Source organism: Melospiza georgiana, chromosome 1, assembly GCF_028018845.1.
Source record: "Melospiza georgiana isolate bMelGeo1 chromosome 1, bMelGeo1.pri, whole genome shotgun sequence".
Lineage (NCBI taxonomy): Eukaryota > Metazoa > Chordata > Aves > Passeriformes > Passerellidae > Melospiza > Melospiza georgiana.
The window spans coordinates 90,809,442-90,836,587 of record NC_080430.1 but is presented as its reverse complement, the minus strand read 5'-3'; the positions used below and the strand labels follow the sequence as shown (position 1 = coordinate 90,836,587).

Below are 27,146 nucleotides of genomic sequence, written 5' to 3'. Positions count from 1 at the left end.
ATGTCCTCCCCCAGAGTCCTGTCCTGGGTTGAACTGCATGTCTGGTGATCCATAAAGCCTTCCTTCTGCTGAATGGAAGGGACAGCTCCAAAGTCAAGTCTGGATAACGTGACAGTGACTCAAGATGGAGTTATAGATTTTAAAGTCTTTTAGATCTAGTTTAATTATTTTCTCAGCTTCTCGCTATATTAGTTGGATGTGTTTTTGTTTAAGAACAGAACTCTGACTACTTAAACCTGCTGCATATAGTTGCCTGTAGGATTTTAATGAACATTTAGTGATGTGTAGTCAGAAACATGAATATAAAACTTATGCTTTAGTTAGTTAAAAATTCTTATTGATGTATTTACAGCTTTATAACCTTAGTCCTTTCTCTTCCTTGACTCGGTTACTCAGCCTGAAGGCAATGTCATGCTTTATCCTCACTTACTTTCTCTGTATTTTTTCAGAGGCTGCTGATTCCTTAGGTTTTGTGACAAGTGAAATCCTCATCTCCCAGCACTAGAGAGTGGCCAGGATCTACAGCCAAGTACAAGAAATCCTGTTTTTCAGTAAACATTAATTTTGTTGTCATGTCCTGTAAGGTTGCAGCTCACTGAAAGGCTGCTATACATCTACATTTTTGTTATGCTATTCAGCTATTGTGTTTAGTATGAGAAATAAAGGGGGGAAAAATGGGGATTTTTTTTTTACAATATTTTCCACTACAATAAATTCTGGAATCTGCTGAGATATTTGTGCAGAATTAATTGCTCAAATTTCCTTAACATTCTTTTATCTGCTGATGCTTTATCTTTGCTCCTTGCAATGCTTGAGAATATGAAATAATCACAAAATGACTGCTGTTAAAGTGTGCATAGGGATTTACAAAAATTAGAGTGTACTGGTAAGGAGCAGTCCTTATTCTTAGAGGGCTCCCATTCTCCATCTCCTGGAGCAGAGGGGCAGGGCAGTGAGGGCAGTGAATAAAACTGTGCGTCCTTGTGTTCCAATTGATGTTGCTGATCCTTGGGAATAGACCAGTGTTTTAAAAGTGAAGAAAGACAGAAGCCAGCAACAAGACTTAACAGGCTTTCCAAGTTGAAATTCTGGCTGGAGAGATACATGAAGCTGAAAAATTGGTTGAAATTGAAGGAAATACAACAGCATTGTTTACAGAGTGTAGTGATTGCTGTAAGCCTATGAACTATGTATCCCTGGTTGGTTGGATGATACTAAATGACAGCTAATAATGTCATAATACAAAGGCTGTCTTATTTTTGCTTACAGACAGGTACAATGCATGTTTATTCTTTTGGATGAGAAAAGTTGCTGTTAGCCCCCTGACAGAAGGAGACTTCTGGTGGTACAAGGCTTGGCTCCTTGCTCCTGCGCTTCTGTTTGACCAGGTGGAAGAGCGCTACCAGAGGTACACACACACAAGGAAGGGCAGCCAGCAGCACACAAATGGCCTGTACCCAAGGTGGATAAACTTTCTCCTCTTTCATGGGGAAGCCTTCCTGTGGAGATAAAAAAGCAAGCAAAAGAAATAATTCGTAGGTACACTTAGATTTTGCTATGATTTCTATTTTTATTTTCTTACACTATCTTAGTAAGGATAGCAAGTTTTACTCTGTCTACAGTAGCAGTCAGTGGCTGTGCCCTCTGCAAACCCTTCTTGTGGGTCTAGAGTCAGCTGTAAATGTTTTACACTTTCAAAGATGTATAGCTGGAATTGCAACGCATTCCTAAGGATGTGGGGATTGCCCAGGTGTTATCAGATCTTCACCCTCTTTTGGTTAAATTATGTTCGTACTTGTTGTACTCAAAGCTTAACTGGTTTCAGCAATTTCTGAGTATGTTCTTTGTCAAATAGGGAAGTTGTATATCAGAGATTTTGAAGGAATGATGATAGAGCAATTCCTGCAAGTCTGTGGCTATGAGTTTTATTTGGGAAGATGGATACTTGATGGCATTTGGGGGAGACACTGCTGCTGTGTAATCCTCATATAGTTTAGGAACAGAATCAGTCTTCAAACCCCCACACAAGGATGTACTTGAGAGGGGTCAAAGAAACTGCATTTGATTTGAGACAGTGGCATCCAGAGAAATGTTCTCAGCATGCACGTCTTTTTGCTGAATTAACCAACACTGTACTCAGACCACTGCCTCCCTGTCTGCCTGTCTAAAGTACATGATCCTATATCCACCAGGGCCCCAGTGATGCTTGTAGCTCTCACTGAGAAATGCCTTCATCCCTGACATCTGTTATGCAGCTCTAAAGCTCTGCTCAGGCATTTGTTCTACCTCTGAACGCCCTGTAGGTATGGAATGTCTGTGACATGTTCACTTCAACACTTCTGAGCATTACACACATCCATAAGAAATATGGAACATGGGATAAGCAGGACACCTCAAGAGGAGACAGGTTTTAGTATGTGTAACCGCTTTGCACACTTGAGCCTTCTCATTCTGAGCACTCTGTTGCTTCAAGCTATTTTCAATGGGTAAGCAGTAGATAACAATAATATTAAAGGATCTTGTAGAGGAGGAAAATAGATAATTCTTCCTTTAAGTGCTGAAAATATTTGAGCACATACATATTTAGGATTCCAGGCTGTGTAGCTTGGCGGCTTCTGCATCTGAAGAGTAACAAAGGCCATGAAGACAATTAGCAGGAGCAGAGGGCTAATAAACCTCCATGTGATCTGCCAGAAGAGACTGAGTTTTCTTCCGGTCATCCATTCCACATCTTCACTGAACCTTGTAAAAGAGGGCATGTTTATGATGATGTCAGAGCTAGAGTGGTAACAGTTTCCCTGTTTTAAAGCTTCCTGTAAGTTGGAAACACAGAGCACAGCACTGTAAATCTTTTCTATTCCAACCATTCTTTAATAACACACTGCTTGCTTGAGTAAATAATCATATCATCCAAGTAGGTCTTTACTGAGCCATACCAGAGATGGATGACCAATTTACATTGTCAGTTAATTACCTGAGCATCTAGTGTAAGGTTTCTAAGCTTAAATAAATGATGATAATATTGCAGCAGTTCTGTAAACTATTCAGATAATTAACATAAAAAGACAAAATTGCCAAGGGAACAAACAGCATGCTAGGAAAATGTCTCAGTTACCAGCACCAAATCAAATTGGGTCAGGGTCAAGGTTACTGCAACCTGAGCTGCATTTATGTCTTAGAAGAAAAAATTCCATCTCTTTCCAACATACCTTTTAATTTTATAGATGTACACAACTCCAATCACTTCAAAAAAAGCGATGACTAGAAGAGGCACTGAAGCTGCATATCTGTCAAAAATGTCAATCCAGTAACTCCCTGAACCCAGTGTAAAACACAGAGCAATGAGGAAGCTAATTAGACATATTATACCTGGAGAAAAAAAGATATCTTTGTTACTGGAATACTGAACGTGGTAGGTTTATTTTTGTTCTAAATTGCTTTGTTCTTTTTCAAATAATTTTTATTCTCTCCCTCTCTGTGAAGTTACAACAAGCTCTTTTCTTCTTAGGAGAGCTAATACCACTTCCCAAACTCAATTTTCCCCTGTGTGTTGGCCCAGGGCACCACTATTGAAGGAGGAATGCATTCATGTGACTCAGAGCATACTTCAGTCGTTCACGCTTTTTCCATCAGACAGCCTGGGCTGTGCTGTGAGCCAGTGTTAATTTTTGACTGCTGTGGTGAGTTTCAGGTGCCCATTTCCATGCAGCCATAGGGTTAAACTGCAGGCAGGTGCCACCTTGGAATTGCAAGGGCCCCCTGGATTTCTGTCCCTATTTCCTCAAAGAGCCCAGAGCTACAAATGTGTGTGTCCCTTATGTTCCAGCCTGTGTCATTTGGGTTTCAGCACACTTCTGTACAACCAGTTCCCCTTTAGTCAAGATTTAGATTTGGGATAATTGAGAGAACAAGTGGGAAGGAAAGGAGCGAATAAAGGTATTGCTGGGCATAGACATTGGCTGCAACTCAGTTCGTACCTCTTTCTAATGTGTTGCTAATTGCTTCTAACTCTGAGATGGCCTTTGGTTCAATTCTGTAAAATGTTGGCTCCAGACTTTTTTAAAATGTTTTAAAGTTCACAATTGGAAAATCAGTTTTAAAATAATACTTTTAACTCATCAGGTTGGGAATAAATGTTTTTACATGAAAAATTTTAAAATTAGGGATACAATTTTGATACCATAGGAAGACTCTACAAAAGGCATAACAGCAATATTTCCCATAAGAATTTAAAAGGGCACATTGCAGTAATATTAGTCGCAATTGTCATAGATATTTCTGGACCAATTTCATAGTAGGATCTCTCAGACTCTCATTGAGTCTGGTTCTTAGGGAGCAGGTTTTGTTCAATAACTATGGCTGGTTGAAAAGATTCCAATTTTGGTGCAGAACAGAATCACACACCTTCATTCCTCATTTTTCAAGTGGTAATTTTCTACTCTGACATGTTCACAGTAAATGTGAATGTGTAGCAGCATAAACCTGGGTGAAATAGGTGTGAATGACCTCTCTTACAGTGGTAAGTTCAAGTGCAGGTAGTTATGGCAAACTAGCTGATGTCACTGGGTGCCTTAAAGTGATTTGTATCAGTGCCAAAGGCTTAAGGCTCTTCCTGATGACAGCAACAGCTCAGAGTGGACTGGACTCCAGGAATAGCAATTTAACAAGCTTTCTCAGACTGGAACAGCTTAATTTGCAAACTAATTAAAAACCAGCCAAGGCACTATAATATTGTCAGCTGACAGCTTCTGCCATAACTTCTACCTCATCTCTCTGCTTATCTTCTGCAAACACAATCCACTGCCCTTACTTACATTGTGACATTCAGCTAAATTAATGCTAAAAATTATTAATTCCTCTGTGATATTATTTAAGCAGTTAATAGTTTGTGCATCTATAAGGAAGTCACCTTCTTTGAACAAAGCAAATACCTTACCAGATAATAGCTCTTTAGGTGCTGATTTAGGTAGAATTTGAAGCTCTAGAAGAGGAGTGAAGACACCCTCAATGTTTCCAAACATGGAAGAAAGGCCCAAGCTGAACAACATGATGAAAAACAGGATGGCCCAGGCTTGGGAGCCTGGCATGAGGATGATAGCTTGAGTGAAAACAATGAAAGCCAAGCCAGTTCCTGAGACACTCTGCAGCATTCACAAACAGATAAAAACACACATTACAATGTCATTTCTCATGCATAAAGTAGCTAACACAGTGCTGTCCTTTTCTGGAGTCAAGGTTGCTGGTTACCCTGTGCCCTCTGTGGCAGCCAGCAGTTGAGAAAATGGGCAGTAGACAGTTTAATTTTAAGTATTCTAAGGATATCTAGACAATCACAGAGCAGAATTTTAGCCTGCACAGAGAGATGGGTTCAGAGTAAAGTAGACTGGAGACCTGTAATTGTAATAGAAATTGTTTTGCTAATACCATCCTAAATGTGCTGTTAAAAATCTATGATGTAGTAGCTTCTGGAAAAAAGAGGTGTAAATAAGAATATGATTATCTCTCTTAACACCAAGAGAATTTGTGAATCATTGGTCACAAAATCCCCTATACTGGCCAAGGTAGAAAAGACTAGTAGGGAAAAAGCCAATTTCAACCAAATTTCTTTTGGTGTAGTCTCCCAAGGACAAGGATGTTGAAATCTAAGCATTGAAAAATGCTAATGTTGCTATAATTTGGAAGTAAAATATTTCAAAATGTAAATTAGAAATGGATGCCATCAGAAGAAGTGAGACAAAAGAAGCTGACTTGTACCAGGGCTGGAATGTTGTCCTATGATTTCTCCATCATGTGAGTAAAATAGCCTACTTTACCATTATTGTATGTTAGGGCTGTCGTGCATTAGCAGACACTGACTGTGCCAAACAGCATCCCTGGAGCAAGTGCCATGAGGTAGGACAAGAAAACAGACAAGAAACATCTGTGTTTAGTGGTAGGGGAAATGTTACAGGAAGTTTGGAAAATAATGAGAGGCTCATGATGCACTTTGGTGGTGAACAGTGTACATTGTAATGGATTTTTTGATACTTTCCTAAATACAGATTTAGGAAGTTCCCATTCAGCATCCTTTTTCTATAATCTTTCGTCTAGATGTGTTCCCCCATTATGCTTATTTCTGCAAACTGAACAAGGACTGAATCTACTGTCCATGGTAGGCTTCTGGTAGGAGCACACTGGAAGATCAGTTTTGTGGTAATAATGTGTAGTTTTGTTTGCCATAACAGACAGGCATACATTCAGACTATCCTACAGCAGTATTGTTATTTCAAATGTTGAAGGATTGATTTGTTGCATGATTATGTGTAATATATCATTGCAGGTAGAACAGAGTACATGTACTTATAAGAAAAAGGAAGATACCAATCCTACTACATAACTTTGTTTAAGGATTAGCTGTTGAAAGCAGTTATGGTACCTGATCAAGAAATTCTTGAAGATCACAGCTTTTCAGTTTGAGTCCAGCAATCTTTTCTGGATATGATGAATTCAAAAAACTAATCCAGGATGTATAGTTCTGTCGCATGATGCTTTCTTCTGGAAGATCAAATTCATTGATGATATGGATAATGTTCCTGCCAGAGAAGCCAACATATTTAAACTTTAGTTTAAAAGTTTGCAGATGATGTGGCTGGAAATGCTATGGTGTGTATTCAGGTGCTACTTCAAAGTTGTGTTTGCTTTCTGTGCTGCTATTTACAATATAAAGGAAAATATTAATTGACAGCTTATATATAAAATAGTAGAAAATACTCAGACTATTTAACATTGTCTCAGACAGAAACTCTGAGTACTTTATGCAGATTCAGTCTCTAAAAGATTTTTATCAGGTCTCCAGACCATTTCTACTACTTGTGTTTAATAAGTTAATGAAATAAATTTCTAGTGAAATAGAAAAAGGAGGGGATTTTTACTACTTCTAATGCTATCCTGAGAGTAAGGTGCAAACCTTGATGCACTACTTGAAATGGGTTGTTCTGCAATTTGTCTTTATTCTTACAAATTATCATCCTTGACTCAGTCCCATAGTACTTTATAGTTTTACATTAAACTTCTCCATACAGATGCTCTTCCTTTGTAATGCAAATAAATTCTCTAAATACATGTCTTTCAAATAACACATTATCACATTATCTATTTAGGCACTGAAACCACAGTACAACTTTGGGAACACAGCTTTCTCACCTGTCCAAGCAGTCCCAGTAGGCTGTGGTTGCTTTAAACCCCAAAACAGAAAAGACTGGGATGGAAGCGTAGAGGGATGTCATGCTGTTCACAATTGCTACTGTCACAGCATCCTTTTCACAGTCATTTCTAGAGATAGCATTCAAATAAGTTAAATGATTAGGCAGGTTTTCTTATCTGTGATGCAGTTATTTCTGCAAACTTTTTTTAAAATTTCTTCTCTCCCTCCCTCCCCTTCCCCCTTCTGTTAGAAATTCTAGTGGAGAAAAAAAAAATCTAGATTAGAAAGAAAATCTTTCTAATCTAGTTAGAAAATCTGTCTTTTAGAAAGACAGATACTTTTCTAAAACTCCATTAGAAAAATTAAGAAAAATATTTTTAAAATTTAAGAAATTGCACAAAATGCAGCAAGAATTCAGCCAGCTAATAAAGGTTGTGGTTCTACTCACTTTTCTGGATTGTAGCTCGCGAATGCAATAAGCCCTCCAAAAGCCAAAGAGAGAGAGAAGAAAATCTGTGTAGCTGCATCAAGCCATACACGGGGATTTTTCAAAGTGTTCAGCTGAAATAATTGGAAGAAATTAATGTATTAGGCTTAAATTAAAATTTCGTTTTCTCTTGCAGTTCTCATAGCTCACCTGTTCTTTCAATTCTGGAATTTTGAGCTGTGTTGCCATCTAAATACTATGAAAATGGGAATAGGTACTAAACAGGTCAGTAAAACAGGTGTTTTTAAGAGTATCATGGAGGCTATTTAAATGTGTGCAAGAATTGTAGAATCTTTTTTATTGTACACTTTGTCTATCTGATGATAATGTGGTTCTAAGTGATAAACACTAGGAACACAATAGAGAAAATATATTTTTCCTCAATTGCTCTCTTTTTTTTTTTAAATTCACGTACTTAAACTGCAGTTAAAGAATATTGTCTTCCTAAAACTCTATATACAAATACTAAACCTTCACTGTTTTAAGACAAAGTGATTCTTTAGCTTCCCACATTTGCTTAAAAACTAATTTAATAGAAGTGACTAAAAGCACAAGCAGGCAAGAAGAGAACAGTTATTAAGAGTAGCATCTGCTGTTCAAAGTGCTGTGAAAACAGCAATAAAGATAGAAGGTCAGCATAGGTAATACAAGAAAAAAGGAGAAACCAACAATGAAATTTGTATTTTTTTGTAAGGGCAGTATGATACAGGAAGGTAAATTAAAAAGCAATGATTGGTGGATTACAGAGAACATTAAGCAGTTTTAAATAGCTTCACTAAGGAGTTTTGATGTTGAAATCTTTGTAAAAGAAAGAGATAGAACATGAGTAATGCACAAAATGTAAATGTGATCCATGAATATTACTTTCTTGCAGAAACTACAAAGTGGTGTGTTATACCCTAGTATGTGAATTGCTTTCTGATCCTTGATCATTATCAAGGACAGGGAATAGAAGAATGTTTTGCTGAGAATGTTTTAAAAGCCAGATAGCTCAAAAGTAATGCTGGGGCTGTAGACTATTTCACTTTGTTTTACAACAGTCTGAGTTAAATCTTCATCCCAGTCATGCAGGACAACTTGTGTGTTTTGTGTCCGTGTGCCTGTGCTTGTGATCCAAGCCCGTGACTGGGAACATATGTAGGAGTGAGAGGTAAGTATGCCAAAAGACCCTCAACCCAACCCTTTTGGGTTTCTCTGAAGCTGGCCTGAGCTTGAGGAGCAAGAACAATGGGTCCACCTCGGTGTGGATGGATCCAGGCAATGCCATTACTGCAGGTGCTCTTTCCTCAGGGAGCCCAGTGCTTTGACCACAGCAGAGCTGTGTCACCTCTTGTACAACACAACACAGCAAGCAGATTCATGGAACCATTGCTGGCTGAAGTGATTCAGCAAAGGCAAACCCTTCTGGAGGTTTATTTTGAAAGATCACAGTCAAGCCCTCAAAGGCCAGAGTGCTCACTGCAGTGCAGAAACTTGGCACTCACGTGGCTCTGTGGCCTTCACACTTTGATTAAGTGCTGCCAAGTCAATTGGTGCTGACAAATGCGACTCCTAAAAGTCTGGCTTTCTCACTGGGAACTTTGGCAAATGAGTCTGGAGGTAGTTTAGACTGGTACTAGGTGCAGTGCATTTATTGACTCCAAAAGATACTGATCAACCTCAAACTTGAAAAGATAACGGGCAGGCATGGCAATGTCATTATCTGGTCTTCAGCAAATTGTTGAAAGTGTTATTTTATATTTATATGGCATACAGGTTTTATAAGCATATGTTCAGAAGAAAAAAATGTGCTGATGCCAGAAACATGTGGATGAAGATGTACGATCAGTGTTAATGAATAGTCCCCTGTTCATTCCCTGTAAGGAGGAAAGTAAATATAATTGCTCTCTCAAGAGTGGTAGCATGTTTGGATTTTTGAATATATGAAGCACAGAGAGAAACAGAATTAAAAATTACTGGGGTCCTTGTGATGTGTAATTTTGCTGTAAAAACAGCTATTGGTTTTGTGAATAGAGGATCTGGGGGCCTGTGCTGCCTTTTTTTTTTTTCCTTTTTTTTTTCTTTTTTTTGTAAAATAGCTGCTGAGTTCTAGGCACAGGCAACAGTTGCCCAACCAAGTTCTTGGAATTGTTAATTGCCAGAGAACCTCCAAATATTTACAATCTCTGAAGTTCTTTCAAATGTGAAAGAGACTGGAGAAGGAGACATTTGTATTCCTTAGGTGACACAGGTGTCCCCTGAAGCTGAACCATGCAGACTCTTGCTGATGCTTGATGTAATCTTGTTTCGTTGTTTCTGCTGCCTCTGGTTATTTATTTTGCAAAATCCTTTCCAAAAATCTGTTCCAGCTCCTGTGTGGCTTCATTGTTGTACATTTTCTGCTTTCCCCTCAGGTGTCACTTCAGGATACTTTTTTGTTTTCTTGGCAGCTTCATTTTCCAAGTAACCAAGAATTTTGAGAAGGTGAGTGAATCATCAGACTTCTCTATATCTGAAAGTCAATGAAAAGAAGTATTCATTATTTATTCCGAAATTTAAGGTGCAAAGTGTGTCAGATGACAAAAGCTGATTATGAATTTTTGCATGAAAATAAAAACACAGCCTCACATAATTAAAATCCATATGCATGCTTTTATTATTTGTGGTACTTATTAACAAGAGCTAAAATACAAACTTGGAAAGTGAATAAACTTTAAAAAATTGTGGTTTAGAAATAAATTAAATTCAGTTAGGTGGTTATGATGTGGAAACTAGGTAAGATGGGACTTTTTGTGCTAGGTGTTACTTTCACAGACTTTCACAAACAGCAGTGAGGTGTCACAGTTATGAGATAATGGATGTAGCAGCTGTCACAGAGAAACTACAATTTCTGCTGCACTGCAGAGTTGGAAAGAAGCTGGAAAATATTGCCTCCAATCAGGGAAGAATGTCAAGAAGGTTGGTTTTATGTATTTTAAAAGCAAGCGAAACAGACAGTAGGTGATTTACTTCTTTAATTTGCTAAAACTTTTTCTGCAAAAAGACGGGAAAAGAAGAAGAAAAAAGCACACATTTGAGAAATATGCTTTACAATTTTGTAAACTGATGGGGTCTGGGTGGGCCAAGTAAATCTCTGCCTAACAGCCCTCCTGTACAACTCACTTTGAGGCATCCCCTGTGGAGAAGTGTGAAAGAAATACCAGTGTTTGCTCATGGGGAGGGTGGGAATAGCCTAGCAGCAAAGGCAGTACTGGTACTGCAGTTGTGGGGTGAGGGGATGAAGAGAGAAGGGCAGTATTGAAGCTGTGTGCTTACTGTGCTTTTGAAGTCCTCAAAGTGCCACAACCCTGTGTAGCAATTGGAAGGTTGGTTTAACAAAGCCATCTGTCTTACACTAACTTTCTGTGCAATGGCAACACCGATAGCAGGTATCACTTACCAGCCTGTTCCATCAGCTTTTCCACATTTGTAGGTAAGCACATCACTAAAACCATCTTCAGATGACTTTTCAAGGATGTCCTCAGGATCTGCATCCCCAAACCAGCAAACCATCAGCTGCAGGCTCTCTGCAGGTGGATTTTCATTCTGACTTCTGTTGCCAGTGTACAAATCCATCCAGCTCTTTTACGATGATCTGCTCCTCCTCAGCACTGCAATACCTCCAGGCTTTGTGAGTACACACAAATCTAGCTTCCTGCATTCAGTTCAGGATCATTGCAAACTAAATTCCAAAAATGCCTGAGCTGTTCCAGAGAAACCTGACAGCCTAGCTGAGACCAACTGATGGCAGGCCGAGGCGTGTTTTGTTTGTGTTGTCAAAGCTGCTTTCTTCCCTAAGACATTGCACCAACCTCTTATAATCCTGTCTGGCCCTTCAAAAATGTAAGTGAATATCCTGATCTGTAAAAACCAAGCTTGTCCTTGAGCTCTGGCAGCATTTAGATGGGTGTCTGTGCCACTGGGCTTGTAGAAAGAGGGATAAAACAGTTTCATCTGAGCTTTCTCTTGCTCTTGTCCCTTTCCAGCCTGGCATGTAAAGTATCTCTGAACATCTTGGCTTATGTTTTCTTTAATATCTCTGTACTTGTTGTAGGAAAGGAAAGGAAAAATCCAGTGCTCCAGTGTTTGAAGCACTTCTGTGGCTGTGGAGGCAGCAGATGCTTGAGAATGTGTCTGTGATTGCTGCTGTTCCTCCTCTACACCCACCACTTCAGGGAGCTTTTTAGCCATGAAGGCAGAGTTGTGAGGAGCCTCTAGTGGGTAGCAACCACTTAGTGGGACAGTTTGACTTTGCATTTGGGAATGCTGCCAAGAACAGTGTAGGAAAGGTGCTTCTGAAATGGGCAGCATGTGGAGGGATCTGGAACTCCTGTCCATATGAGAAGTTAAGAAAAATGGGAGAGGGGCTGTTGTCCAGCAATTCTGTCTTTTAGGAAGAGATATGGGGGAAGGGAGAAATACTATGAAGAAGCAGGGGCAGGGGAAAATTACTTTAAACCTTCAAAAAAACCATCACTTTACAATGTAAATTCTCAGTTGTTGTCTTTGTGAATTCTTAAAAGATTAAAGCTTTGTAAATTCTGTAGCAGTGGCAGGGAAACTCCATCTTTCTCATGTACTTGTGAAGTACATCAGTTTCACTTACACAGTAAAGACTGAGGCACCCATTACATTCTTAAACTTAATTTTCCAGTATTTTCTGATAGGCTTACTACTGAACTGTTAAATTCTTTGCTGCTTATTTTCTTGTGAAAATATATTAAAATAATTAAGTCACTTCATTTCAGAAAAAGAGCTTAGCTGAGCTCTTTGATAGACATCTAAACCAGGAGTTGTTGGCAGATGGTATGAAATCTGAGGAGGAGTAAAAGGAAAATTAATACTTACTTTAGGGGTGAAGAGGTAAATCAGACCTTCAGTGGCTCCTGGTAGAGTGAGTCCTTGAATAAGGAATATAGTCAGGACCAGATATGGAAATATTGCTGTGACATAAATTGCCTAAAGTAAGGAGGTCAGAAGACAGAGAGTTACTGGCAGTAAATTCAGTCAATTCTATTTAAATTATTGCAACATTTAATAAATAATAATATTAGATCAGACAGCTACAGATGAATACAGCCATCTTTCAAATAAGCAGGGTGTACTTTTGTAGAATATATTTGTAACAAAATGGCTCTTAAAACTGTGTGAGGGAAGGCTGGTAGGGCAGAAGTGTTTGCAATGGAAAAAGAGAGAAGCATCATTTTAAGCCACTTGTACTGCTGTTCTCAATTTGTTGGACAGGGAGCATACTGAATGGTGCCAGTGTGGTAAATGGGGTAAATGGGATTTTCCTTATGGTAAAACCTCGGTGTCTGGAGGGCAGGATTTCAAACTGCAGCATAATCACTTCTCTACCCTTTCCATACCTTCCCTGTGGTTTCAATTCCTCGGATGGTGCAGAGATAGACAATTGCCCAGCAAGCTGCTAAGCACAAAATGAGCCACCACTGGAACGTGCCGCTCTCAGCAATATCAGGTGTTATGTTCAAAGTTTTCCTGTACCAGAAATAATTTACTGCAGTGCTTTCATAACATTCTTCATTAAACCCTGAAAAAAAAAAAAAAAAAGTGGCTAGTGTCAGAATAAATTGTGGGCTGCAAAATCGAATACAGAGATGGACTTTCTGCACTTCTGTAATGTGCAGCAGGACAAACTCTCACAGCAGGCTGAGACTGACACTTATGTGAGACCCTCACCAGAGCACCACCAGCATTTTACACAGGGGATAACTTCCTGATTAGAAGCAGTGTTGTACTCAGTGCAAGGTAAAATCTAAACTAATTGTAGTGAAAACAATGAATTTTTCTAGCTGTATAGCTACAAACTGGTGGAGCCACAGCAAACTTCAGGCACCTGAGAACACATCTAAGTCGAGGCTCCCCTGGCTATATCATGGTCCTATGGTGGGGAAAGACCCGGGCATTGACCTCTTTGGTGTGAGTTTCCAGGACTTCTGTGAACAGCAGCTTCAGGCATCTGCATGCAGGGGAGTGGGCATTCCCCAGCCAGGCTCCGTCCCTGAAGAAAAGGGAACTGGCAACGTTGTGTATACCACAACCTTGGATGTCTATTTGTCTTCCTACTCTAGCCAGCCCTAAGGCCTCCAAAAGAAAGTTTAATTCCACTTTGTTTTGTCTTTTTTCTTAGCCTTTTACTCAGGTGGTATTTCTTGCTGTGCCCTAGAACTTGTTCTCTCTCATGCTCTGAGAAAAAACAGAAGCTGAAAAATAGTTTTAAAAACCTGAGAGCATTCTTCCTTATTCTGCTTGTGTACGCTGTCTCTCTTTAGTCTTAGTAAAGGTTTGGTAATGGATAACAGGACTTGCTCTTTATTTTGTTTCCCATTTTAAAGTCAAGCAAAAGGGCTCATGGACTTTCTGGCTATTGTTGTTCCTATGAGGATGATGAGTTTGAGTTGAGGATGATACATGACTCTTGTATCTTTTTAACAGCAATTCAAACCAGGACTTTTTCATAATTCAGGGCAAAATAAAGTGTGGTTTCTTGATTAGCCCAGAGTCTGATGTTTTGCTAGCAGTGCTCATGGAGGTGTACTTACCTGTTCTGTTTTCATTTAGAGGACAAACACTCCAAGGAAGAGGTTCTTGGAAGGAGTTTATGAAATACCACATCACCCAAGTTAAAACAGTGTTGTAGAATAAGCTCACCAGAATCGACACCATCCATGAACCAACTCCTACAGAAAGCACAAGATCTCACTTCAGAAAAGTTTTGGAAAAAGTTATCAGTCAGTCACTGCACTAGCTGTTTGAAGCTCTCATTTCCTAGTTTTTCAAGATTTTCTTCTCCATCCCCCTGACCCCATCCTGAGATTTTCCAATGAAAGATGGGCATTGTGTGTCCTCAGTAGCCAAACACTGGTGCACAATCCCCCAGATCACCAGCTCTGCTCCAGGAATTCTGAGACTCTCTACTTACATAGAAGGTTAGGGTTGAAATCTTTGCTCTAGTATGTAGTCCATTGTTTTCTACAATACTGGACAACTGTAATTGCAGAGAGCAAAAGAGACCAGAGTTCTATAGTGTGCTGTAGCTGCATGAGACTCTTGTCCCAAATCATGCACAGGTGCCCTAAATTGGGCACTTTTTTACTCCTGTGATGAGGAGGGGAGAATATCAACACCACAGTTTCTGCTTGCTTGCATTTTTGCAAGGGAGTATGAACATGCCTGTTTGTAGGAGATGGGTTTAGCTGGAAGCACCACCTGCAGCTTGGTATTTCTTTCTTGTTGCCCTCTGGCCTTTAGATGACTCCTCTTATGCTCCCCTTCTCCTCCCACACAGCCCCACAGGCAGGGCCATCAGTGCCAAGCCCATTTCAGGCACCTGCTTAAAGCAGGTCATGATCCAGCAGAGCTGGCTGAAGCATGCAGGAGTTTCCCCTTGCCCTGCAGGCACAAGGGTGTTATCTCAATTACCCAGGAGAGTCAATGCCTTAACCTCCTTCTGGTGGCCATTCTGGATCACTTTTTGCAGCCTAACAGTGGTGGACACAGGGCACCAGATGTGTTTTTTCAGATATTAAATAAGTAGAAAAGAGCTGGCAGTAGAGGACTGCACGCCAGTCTGATGCACTGTGCTGTGTGGATTGTCCCTCATGTCCAGCTGTGTTGATAAAGTCCTTTCAGCAACCCCACCCTCTTGTGGAAGGAAGCCTTCCCTTGTGCTTTGGACTCATTAGGAGGTACCAGGATCCTTGATTTCCTGTCTTTCTGTCCTTCCTCAAGTCTGCTATTTATGGACAGAGAAGACTGGATCCCTGAGGGGCTGTGAGGGAGGAACAAGAAGCACTGTGGGCAGGCAGCTCTTTTTGAGCACCAGGGTAAGGTTGGAATGGGGCAGTGTTGAGGAGCAGAGCCCATTTCATTATGCTCCCCACAGAAAAGGTTATTAGGTTTGCATTTGAGGCTCTTCAAATGATCCTGAAATGTGCCTGGAGTAATGTCTGGTGAGAGCAATACACAATTACAGAATCACAGAAGGGTTTGGGTTGGAAGGGACATTAAAGATTATTTAGTGCCACCCCCATGGCATGGATGGGGACATTTCAACTATACCAGGTTGCTCAGAACCCCATCCAACATGGCCTTGAATGTTTCTAGGGAAACCACCCCTAAATATCTCACCACCCTCATTACAAAATATTCCTTTTTAATCCTAACACTCATTTCTTTTTATATCCTAAAACACATCAGGCACAGGTCTGTGGGAAGTGAGTGCTGGGTGGGAGCTGTCTGCAGTTCCTTGAGCTGGGACTGAAGGGATGTACCAATGCCTCCAAGGTAAGGAGAGATGGTGTTCCAGGCTCCAATGCTGCCTTTCCTCAGGCACTGCCCAAGGGCCAGCTCGAGGTGTAGCAGTGGGATTCCTTCAAAGACAAGAGCGATGAAGTATGGGATCAGGAAAGCCCCTGAAAAGACATTTAAGTGTGATTAAGCCACATGATTTTTCTGCATCTCACTGAAATTACTGGTTTATAATTAATCTGCTTTATCAGCCTAACAAAGTCCTTGTAGGATGTGTTGAGAGAGGGATCATTGCTAGGGACACCTACAAGTAACATCTGTTGCTGGTAACTTTGGTAGTGAAGATGGAGGAGGAGGGACTGGGATGCTTAGTGCTGCAGGACACTTCCCTCAGGCGTTGCTACAGCCAATTATAGGTAATCTCACTATTTCATCCATTTCCCTTTCTTTTAAGCATCTTTTGTCCTCATAAAGCCTGTCCCCTATTCCATCTGTTTTCCCTTCAGTGCATTACCTTGTTTCATTTCTAAAGGTTCTCAGGCCTGTGCTCCTCCATCCTGCTCTGGAAAAGCAGGATTATGTGCTGTATACCCCCCAGAGACCATGGTATTTTATTGCATGAAGCTCTGCTCAGACATCAGAGCCTCTAGCTCATGAAAAACTGGAAGCAAGGCTGAAGTTGTTGTCTGAGACATGTGAGCCATGAAACTTCATTTCTTCCCAGTTTGTGTCGTTTACATTTGTCTGTTTTCACCCAAACATCTCCCTTGGGCCGGAAGCAGTGTGTCCTGTTGGTTGCCTGTGGGCAGGGACCAGTCCTACCAACAGCCTGGCTGATTCCTGCTAGACTGTGTGCAATGCCTCTCTTCCCCCACCTTCCCCCACAAAGAACACACATTTGGGTCTCCCTTCTTTTGCACAGATGCTGTTTTCATGAGACAAGAAGTTTCTTCAGTGTGTTTGTACCACCTGCCCAAACGTCCAGTTAAATTGAAATGGTGGAGTAGATTGAAGTTTATTGCCATGACCAACAGCCACTGTGACCACAAAGTCTCTTTTCTCCAGGGAGACAAAGACAGAAATTCTGCCTCAGCCACCTCCCCATCCTCCTTCAAATGTGAACAGATTCTCTGTTCCTCATAGCTTTGTCAATAAACCTGTACCTTGTTCTATAATTTCTGATTTGCCTCCAGACATCATATCTAGGTCTGCTCAGCTCTGCCCTTCCAGCTCAGGAAACTTTCTTTATGCTCTGTCTTCGGCCCTGAGAGAGAGGTGGGGGAATGCACAAGGATTTCTGATCTCCACCTGGAATGGCGCCTAGGTTCTGCAATCAGTGGCTATTTAGAAAGGCTGGGCAGATAAAATCTAATCTCTTGAGTTAGTGTTGTATTGCAATAACTTTGCTACCTCTTGTTACATGCTGCAATAAATCCATACATCACCCAGAGAAGGTGTGTTGTTGTATGGTTTAGCCTTTTATCAAGTTATGCGTAGAAACAAAAATCACAAAGCTCTTCTCAGCAAAGAACTGTTCATAAACTGCCAAACTTGGAAATAAATGTCTCACCTTAAGGTCTCTATTCTTGAAATGCTTTTAACTGGGAAGCAAATTTGAAAAACAAATCTCACAGTTAATTCCCAGTATGTTGAATCCTCAGTTTGAGGTCCCTTCAAGAAGAACCCAGTAACCTCTTGCCATGCTTGGTCCTGTGGTCTGTTTCAAACCTGCTGCAGTATCCCTCTCCACAGCACATCTGAGGGTGCCAGCCCAGCCCTTCTGGCAGTCTCATGCCTTGGACTGTCTCCTGAGAAGAGCAAACTATTGAGGCAAGTGACCAGAGCACTGCAGTATGGAGTGCTCTACTTCTTCATCCATCTGCCTGGTTCTCCACCAGCTCTGGGAGCCGCTGCAATCCGTGCTGCAATCCCTGCTGAGCCCTCGCTAGCAGAGCGCTCCATAAGAGACCAGCCTATCTGCCATATCATATCTCCTGGGAAATAACTGGGTAATAATTAGTGCAAACTGTTATCTCTCTCCCCTTTTCTGTTTGCTAGTTGAACCACTGGCAGCAGACCGTGTTTAGACATTCTGCTGATAAAAGCATGTTTACTTTGTGCTGGCTTGTGTGTATCTTCAAGCATATTTACAGAATGGCAAAACATCGTGTCACACTTGGAAAAAAATACTGGTTTTCCATGAGAATTATATTAAATAATCTGCTATCTGAAGATATGAAAATATAGCAAAGGAATGGTTTAAAAATAAATAGTTTATGAATCTAATCTTTCTCAAACCTAATTCAAGTAAATGGCTTGTAGTGTAAAGTAAGTTTTTAGTTATTCATTCCTTTGCATTACAATATTTTTAGTCAAAAAGAAAAGAGAAAAAGAACAGTCTGCTGAAGCACTTGAAGCTTACTCTTCCACAATAAAATCCCCCACCTCTAGAAAAACATGGAGAAACATTAACAGTAAGCTATCAGATACAGAATAGTAAGAACCCTCAAGCAATCTATAGTTGAGGGCTCTGATTAATAGATAGAGGAAGATGTGCCAGAAGGTAAAAAATAACTACCCATTTTAAAAAATGCCACAAGAAATCTCATCATGAAGAAAGCAAGCAGAAAACCCAAGAAGCAGAGAACCTAAGACACAGCAGGTACCACAAACCAGAGCATTCAAACATAAGCACAGCAAAACCTCAGCAGAACCCATGTGATGTTAAGCCCAGGCACAGCAGAACTCTGTAGATTTCCATGTAGGCTTCCATGGAGGATGGGAAAAGGAAACTATAGCAGAAAATATCATAAAGCACAAGCAACAAATTATCTTGTATCTGTACATTGTACCTACGAAAAAAAAAAAAAAAGAGTTTAGGGGTTTTTTTTCTTCTGGAAAAGTGAAAAAAGAAAATTATATAGTGGTGAAGCATTTTTAAATACTTTAAAAGCCTGGAGAAATGCCCATAAAAATAAAAAGTATTGCCAAAGCCATGATTTAGTTGCATCCCTGGGGTGTGACTTAGGAAAATTTTAGTTTACAACATTCCTTCTGTCAGAAAGACACTGAAGATTCATAAAGCATTGATCCTGCAAGTAGAAACATGTGGTACTAAAAGAAGGTTGAGGGAAAAAACCCAAAACTTGCAAGAGTCAAAAGTTATTTTGGAAGGAATCCTGCACAAGGATAACACAAGCCATGGAACAATCCCCTGCACATGAGAAGGCACAGAAGGCTACAAAAGCTTTTTCAAATCAGGCTATCAAAAACTGCAAGTACTACACTACTGGTAAGCTGGGGTCATTTACAAGAGAGTCCCAAGTGTTGGGGTGCACCAGTGTGTAACAAGATTGCTGAAGGACCATTGGGCTGGGGACAGCTCCACAGCCACAGCAGTAGGAAAGGAAGGAGCAGGTGCACTCAGATCCACAGAGGGTTTTCAAACATGACCCCTCGATTGCAGTGCACGGGCAAGTCAGGTCAGGACAGCAACTGCCCGACCATATCCAGCAAAATGACACTTGAAGGGCACAACCTTTGTTGTGTCACCTGCACGTGACAGTCTGGGGGAAAGTGCATGAGCCTCTAGGCAGCCTGGGGAGAGCTGCCAGTACTCCACGGGACAGAGAGACCAGGAGGCTCCGCAAGGAGTGCAGTCTCAAGCTGGCTCTCAGCAACCAGCAGAGCAGAGTGAAACAACCAAATTGGGTTTGTCACTTGGAAACAGAGGCCAGCAGATTGGGCTGGTGGAAATGTAAAGCAGTTTGAAGTATCAGCTGGGCAACCTCCAAATCTACGTGTACTAAGACGTGCAGAAATTGATGTGCCTTAGTGAGAAGCAGAGAAAAAGACCAGTAGGTGTGCTTGATATTGGGATACTACAACTTCCTAAATGGTGGAGAAATACTGATCAAAAATCAGGAAGGACTGATCCATGATTCAGTCTTGCATCTTACCAGTGCCTGTGAATCAGCTAGCAGAAGAAAAGCAAGTGACTTGAAATGATGATTCAAAGACAGAACAACATTTGAAGTACCAGAACATGAATAATGCTTTTCCTTCAGACAGAGCTTTGGGAGTGAAAAAAAGAAATAGAATAAAAACTCAAATGACCTGGAAAGTGGCAAAACAGTAGTTTTGAAGGAAATGCATCTGTAGGGTCTGAAAAATTCAGAAAGCACATCTCAATGTGATAAAATGCAGCAAGCATTCGGAGATCCACTTCATTAGTTCTGTTGGTACATAGGAGGAACGGGGATGGGTGCACTTTTCCAAAAGACTAAGAACTTAATGGCAAGATAGCTGAGATAATTTATGCAATTTTATGCAATAGGTGGGAGCTGCTTGTTCAGATACAGATACAAAGATATTAGCTATTCAAAGGGGATTTTCAGACCTGTCCCATTCTCTCCATGGCACTTCAGTGGCTAAGCAGTGTGGTATAGTCAACACAGCAAGGAATTTACATCAAGACATCAGATAGGAAAAAAAAGGAACTTAATCACACTCAGCCCTCTCTCTAGAAAATAGCACTCCATGACCTCTTTTATGTCTTCTCACATGCCTCAATCCAGATGAAAAGTATGAGTTACTTTAAACATTGTATTTGTGCAGCACACTTATGATGGCACTGATAGAGCCTTGCAGGCCACATTACACACCTTACTGACTGAAACTTGGCAGAGTTGGATTTCCCACATAAATGACTGTATCCCCTTGAGAGACAGTGAGGGAGCCAAAGCCATGTCCAGAAAACCAAAGGGACAGTCAATGGCCATTTCAAATGAAGATGGGTAACACTCACAGAAAACTCTTAAAATAAGCTTGGCGAACTCCCCTGTGAAATGTGAAGGATGCAAGCAGGCAGCTTTCAAATACGAGCATGCACCAACCTGAGATATAAAGGGCAATCAAATATAATAAATTATGAAATAATTGACTCCACATGTCACAGCTTTTCACCAAGGGTTTAGGCAGGATATAGCAATAGACCGGAAAATGAAGTTTTAGCTGTAATCCAATTTTTCTGTCAGACAGTGAATAGTTCTGCTCTTCCCAACATACTGGGTTTGTTTGGGCTGGTTTTGGGTTTTGCTTTTTTTTTTTTCTCCCCAGTATTTTTCAGTTATACAATTTGTTCCTCCTAGGTTTTGTTTTCTTTTTGAGGACACAGTGAACCAGGCATATCACAGCACGTTGTAGTTCAAATTTGAGCAAAAGGTCAAGTAGGCCATGGGTTAAGAAAGTCTGTAAATGGTTGTCCCAGAAGCAAACAGTTCTCCCCTTGTAGCATGACTGTAGTGTGTAGCAGTGTGGGGTTTAGATATGGTTGCTGCTACCTATAGTAGTGTTTATGTGTATTTCTTTTCCTAGAAAATAAATTTTAATTTGTATTTTATATTAGAGATATTTTCAGTATTTTTATAGGCCCAGGCTCTATACACATTTTGAGTACCCATGGGTTAAGCAAGCATGTATATATATGACATATATATATATATATATATATACACTACCTATAATCCAAAGTAAACCACTGCAATCAGTTCCAGCTAGAATTGAATTGGGTTCTTTAAATGTGCTCAGATGGCTCCCTGTGTAAACATATGGATGTATGACTTGTTAGCGTCTCAGTTTTAAGTGACAAACTCTGTACTGGGCTGTTTAGAGAATTCTTTCCAATCCCAGTTGCCTGGGAACGTTTGTGTTTGTCTCTACCAACTGTGGCAAACAACCTTCATACCCATTAGTCATGAAAAGTAAATAGCTAACTTAACTCAGGCAATAAACCCAAATAATCAGTAACGGCAGCAGGTGATAAATGTCAGCAGAACTGATATTATATTAGATCTGAGTTACTGAGTAACACTAATGTGCAATGAATCAGGGCCAGAGGTCTGATGGGAACAGCTGACATGAGACAAATGTACAAGCACTTGTTTTCATCTCTTGTTTTTGCAAAGATGCAGAAACAATGATATCATCTGAACCAGCTGTAAAACTACCCCAGAAGCCATCCAGCCTTCAAGCATGTCTGTCTGTGCCATATCCATACCTGGCTTCTCCATGCTTGTGATTATGGCTGCATGCAGAAAGCCATGGCACCTCTCAGGGCTCCCAGTTAAATACAGTGCTGCTGGTCTCTCCCATGTGCACATCTTCACAGGCACACACGCAGGATTTATGCTCCAGTACCCCTGAAAATCTGTTGGGCTTTTGCACCTGAGTTGTTTGCTTTCAAAAATGCAAACCCAAGCCACGTCACTGCTTTAAATTAACAGAAGAAACATGCAGCTACCTTACACACAGATGTAAATGCAGGAGCTCTGTCTTCTCAGTGATCTTCATAACTCACTCAACTTTTCCAATGCCAGCTTTCTATGACAGATTATTCACAAACCTCACAGCATTCTGTTACAGAGTCCATCCTGCTATTGAGCTCTTTGAGCCCTTTGTTGAAGGGCCCAATAATGACCAAACACTGGCTGTCCATCCATACATTGACCTTAATTCACCACTGTCTTGTGCCACTGTTGGTGGTGATGCAAAGTGGCTGTTTGCCATTAGTGAGTCTGGTGGCTATTTTAAGCTGGTTTCTCACTGGCAGCATTACTACTCAGGGAGCAAAGGAGGAACTCAGCCCTTGCCCCTGCAGCATTTCTCTGGTTTTTACTCTCTTTAAACCTGCTCTACCCCCTGTCTTTTCTGTCCCTACAAGTTCCTGTGGGAAATAGTGGAGTTCTGGAGCTGGATGCACAAACAAGCAGACTTTCTGAGCACTGCTAAGTCCATTAGACAGATGACCTCCTTGCAGTCAGACTCATGCTTCTCCTGGGGCAGTGAGGACAGGGATGCAGGGGAGCCCAGAGGGGAGGATGGAGGGGAGAGATCAAACCTCAGGGGCAGATGAGCACTGCTATCTTCTGAAGTGAGGCTGGGATCTGAAACACCACTGGCCACAGCTGGCCACGGGTAAACAACAATTGGCGCTTTATAGGAAAGTGTGAGAGCCTTTTTATGGGCAGTAGAACAATATTTCATCTCAATCTCAACTTTACACAAATTTTGTGCAGCCTCTTGCAGCTGGTGGCTCCAGAAGCTGCTCTGTGCAATGAAATGTGTGGAGGAGCTGCATCTTGCTATCATCCTGCCTGGGATTTTCAAACTTTCCACTGAGCACTTTGTGTTAATCATTCACTACATTATAAAAACATCACATTATGTTTGCTTTATTATGTTGTTTGTTAATCCTGAATGCTTTTCCCTTTGCTTTCCAAGATAGAAAGATCACCTGGGATGCTGCAGAGGATTTGACCTACGGCTCCTGCGCCATAAGAATATTTTCCTTGCAGGTCTCATGCCATATCTGCTAGGGGATGTCTCTCTAAAGATGTTAATCATGTCTCATTAATGCCAGTATCATTAACTGAATTGACAGGTTTTCCCCCAGTAATTTCCATGGACAAATACAGAGAAACAGTGTGTACTCCTGACTTTCTGGCCACCCAGTGATGGTACTTTTCTGCAGGAGTTTCACATTTTAAAAATAAATCATAGAAACCATCTAGTGTCCTGGGAGGAATCTTACCTACTGCTTCTTGTCTTATCTCCATTTGTGTAACTCTCAGCTGTTGCATATTCAGCCTTAAAAAGCTCCTTGCCACCAAAATAATTTCCATTTTCTTGTTTATAGGCTATGAAAAACATACTCTTTAATTCTCAATTTCATGACCTAAATAGATTGAATTCTTAAGCTGTTTGTGTCACAGAAGTTTTCTAACCCTTGAATAATTGCTGGGATTTTTTTTTTATTTTGTCTTTAAAAATTTTGTCTAATTTTTAAAGTTGACTTTAAAAAGTGGACTTTTAGAAAAAGCCAGAGACTCAGAAGTTGTCTAACCATAGGCAGCAATATCTCTGCCTACTTCCAAGTGTTCTGCTTACATCTGCCAAGGTTCTTTCTCTTGATACAACCTGCTATAGCTCATTCATTGAGCTACTTACAAAGTCCCTATCTAAGTGGCTACTTCTCCCTGAAACACCTTCCTTTACAGGCTACATCTATTCTTGGTTCCTTCGTTGATTGAAATAGAAGTAGTTCATCAATACAGACACCTCAGTAAAACAAACTTGGTTGTGATAAAATTTTCTGTTTCTTAACATTTTTTCCAGGTGTGAAATTTTGGTTTCTCTAATTAATTGAAAGATAACAAATAATACTGGGCTGAAACAATTTACTCACTCTTCTTTAGACAGCTTACTGTGGCAGATTTCAAAAGCTTCTGTGAATGGTGAGTTACCAAGCGCTCTTTTCAGATCCATTTATATTTACCAAATTGTCTGCTTCCAAAGCAATTCCTTGTGAAACTGGTGCCCAGGCACAGGCTTAGGCAGCTGTCCATGACACCTGGCAGGCTCCTGTTGCTGCTCCATCAGCTGAGCATTTTAAACAACCTCACAGAGAGCCAAAAGCACAATTTAGTTTTGTGCAGGGACAATTCCAGAGGATGAGGTAGCTCCTGAGAGCACGGGTGGGGAATGGCTCCCTCACCATCCCGAAGGGAAGTCCAGTGGCCATTTGTCTAGGGGCCAGTTCCCTCAGGCCTCCCAAGGACTTCTCATTTCTCCTTAAGGTAGCCAGCTGCAGATTCAGTTTCCTGCTTCCATTGGGACCTCAATAGCAGTATAAAAACTTACACGTAGATTTGTTCTATCATCAGTCAGGTCAGCATCAATCTGGTCTTCCTAATCGAACGTATCATTTTATAATTAAATATATTTCTATGGAAAGAGCTAATTAACTGGTGCAAGACATTAATGACAATCAGTATTTTTTAAAAAGGGATATAACTGATATAAATTATGTAATTTCCATGCCCATCAGAGGATTAGTATAGCTGCATGAGAATTGCAGTGCAGTATTTTGGCGAAGTCCCGTTCCACTCTTACCGCCTCCGTGTATCTGACACAAGTATGGAAAGCGCCACACGTTCCCCAGGCCAACGGCAAATCCGATACAGCTCAAAATGTACTGGAACTTATTGTCCCACTTGGGTCTGCCATCTTCTTTGGGGGTTTCAGGTGTTGCTGATAAATCTTGTGGCATTATAATGAAATATCCGTGGCTTCTCAGCCCCTTTCCCTAAAAATGGGAAGATGCTTCAAAACCTGTCTCTCCCACAGGTTTTATGCAGGGTGACAGAAGGATCTTGGAAGAAAGGTGGAGCTTTCTTTATATCTGATGCAAGGTGCTGTGTCATTGCCAAGGATGCAGTTTAAAGACAAAACCAGGAATTATTGCTATATAGAGAGTTACCACTCTTGCCTTTTTTGCAGCTCCTTCTATAGTTAGACAGCTTGGGAATATGTTGTTAATGGGTAACTCAGGATCAAACAGGTTTTTATTTTCTGTTCTCCTTATTTTCTGTTCTCTGTCAGAGAAGTGTGACACTGAATATAATTAAAAAAAAACCTTTGCAGCGAACTAATTAAAATTGCAAAATACCTGTAAAAATCTGTGAATAAAACATTGGCATTTCCTGTCTTAGTTTATTAATAGAAGTAAATAAATGAACTCATCTTTTCCAAATACAAAAATTCAATTATAAAAAAGAAAAAACAAGAAAAATTAGATGTTGTGTGTTCAGACATTAGAATTTGGTCCATTTCCACAATAGTTGCTAGAAGTTAATCACTTCCCACCTGTCAATGAATCCCCAGTGACTATTTTTATTATTCATTAAATAGTTACTGATGAATGCAAGAGCCCAATGCTTTCCTTCAATTGAAAATATGTGAGAATATTTTTCTGTTTTCTTTCAGTCATACCAGGGTTTTGCTGGTGTGCATGCCAAATCAGTTCACACTAAACAGAGCAGCCAGTCAGCTTGCTTGCCCTCAGTAAATCAACAGTTTATGCCTGGATTCCCCTCTCCAAATGGGAAGAGTTTCTAAGTAAAGGTGAATTGTTTTCCCCAAAATAAAAGGTGAATTGTTTTCCCCAAAAATTCCCCTGCTCTGCTGCTAAGCACACAAATGGGATCAGGTTGCAGATCATCCAGCCAGAAGCCAGTTTGAGATCAAGGCTGCATGATTCTCCCTGGGCTGTCACAGCTCATCTGCTTACACCCCTGCAAATATCCAGGTTCACAGATAGAGCAACTCAACTTCCAGTGTCTTGTCCAGGGCTGTCTCAGAGCTGCAGGTTCAGTTTCCTGCTTCCATTGGGACCTCAGTAGCAGTAAAAACTTCTGGCCACGCAAGGTGGTTTGGCAGCCCTTGCACAATGTCAATGGTCCCAGGGCACACACCACCATCACTCCTTTCCCTGCTGCTCTTCTGATCAGGAGATGCCTTGGGCTGGGCTTGGGCCCTTCCAGCAACACCCCAAATTCCACACCTGGCACCACAGCCAGCCACCTCACACATGGTGTTACTCATTCTGACAAAAAGTGTTCCTCCCATTAAAGAGTAACATCTTCAAATAGTTTCAATAGTTACTTACATTAATGTAATTTTTTAAAAAATGAAAATTAAATGTAAATTAATTTAATCATTCAGATTCTGTGGCATGGGTTGCCCAGAGAAGCTGTGGATGCCCCATCCCTGCACGTCTTCATGTCCAGGCTGGATAGGCTTGGAGAAACCTGGCCAAGTGGAAGGTGTCCCTGCCCATGGCAGGGGGGGGTTGGAATTGGATAATCTTCAAGGAATTTTCCAACCCAAACCATTATTCTATGATTCCATGAAGTACACATGCAATGTGTACTTTACTCTCAATTTTCAATGCAATGCACTTTACTCTCAATTTAGAGGAGATAGACTACCCTAAAGATACATTCTTGAGTAAATATACCCTAAGTGTACCTATTCCTTTTAATAGAGTACATTGATTACAACCAGTATGAGGATCTAAACTGGATCCATTCTGGTTTCAAAAGGTGTGTGTAGGAACTGCTGCAATGTTATACAAGTGTATGACTGTCCATGTACACAGACAGTTGGATGGAGAGGCTCCCCCATCCAGAGGGGACATGGACACTGCTCCAGGCACTCTGCCTGCGTGCTCTAACAGTGCCCCTTTCCTCTCTGGTGGCCACATGAGGAATGGGATCCCTCACTGAGCTCCACTGGGTCACAGGGAAGGAAGTTAAAAAATTCAAATAGTTGTCAGGTGTGTGTGTT

The 27,146-nt window shown here is 40.8% G+C and overlaps 1 protein-coding gene across 1 annotated transcript; it reads right to left on the bottom strand.

The window, feature by feature from the left end:
• Window positions 1-1,286: 1,286 nt before the first annotated feature.
• On the bottom strand, window positions 1,287-25,068 carry LOC131083044 (sodium-dependent neutral amino acid transporter B(0)AT3-like). The gene is made up of 12 exons (XM_058023386.1): window positions 24,912-25,068; window positions 15,983-16,123; window positions 14,252-14,389; window positions 13,058-13,239; window positions 12,537-12,647; window positions 7,632-7,744; window positions 7,183-7,311; window positions 6,416-6,572; window positions 4,937-5,141; window positions 3,210-3,369; window positions 2,580-2,742; window positions 1,287-1,499 (listed from the first exon to the last, which is right to left on the bottom strand). Exons 1-12 carry the CDS (start codon window positions 25,066-25,068, stop codon window positions 1,287-1,289), a joined length of 1,869 nt encoding a protein of 622 aa, XP_057879369.1.
• Between the last annotated feature and the right edge of the window lie 2,078 nt (window positions 25,069-27,146).

What these genes read in the sequence shown, in the direction of transcription:
- LOC131083044 (XM_058023386.1), bottom strand. Translation starts at nt 25,068, where the DNA reads ATGCCACAAGATTTATCAGCAACACCTGAAACCCCCAAAGAAGATGGC. An exon ending in GTGTCAGATACACGGAGGCG is followed by an intron (nt 16,124 to 24,911) that starts GTAAGAGTGGAA and finishes ATGTCTTTTCAG; the next exon opens with GGGCTTTCCTGATCCCATAC. An exon ending in TTTACCTCTTCACCCCTAAA is followed by an intron (nt 7,745 to 12,536) that starts GTAAGTATTAAT and finishes CAATTATTTCAG; the next exon opens with CTGAACACTTTGAAAAATCC.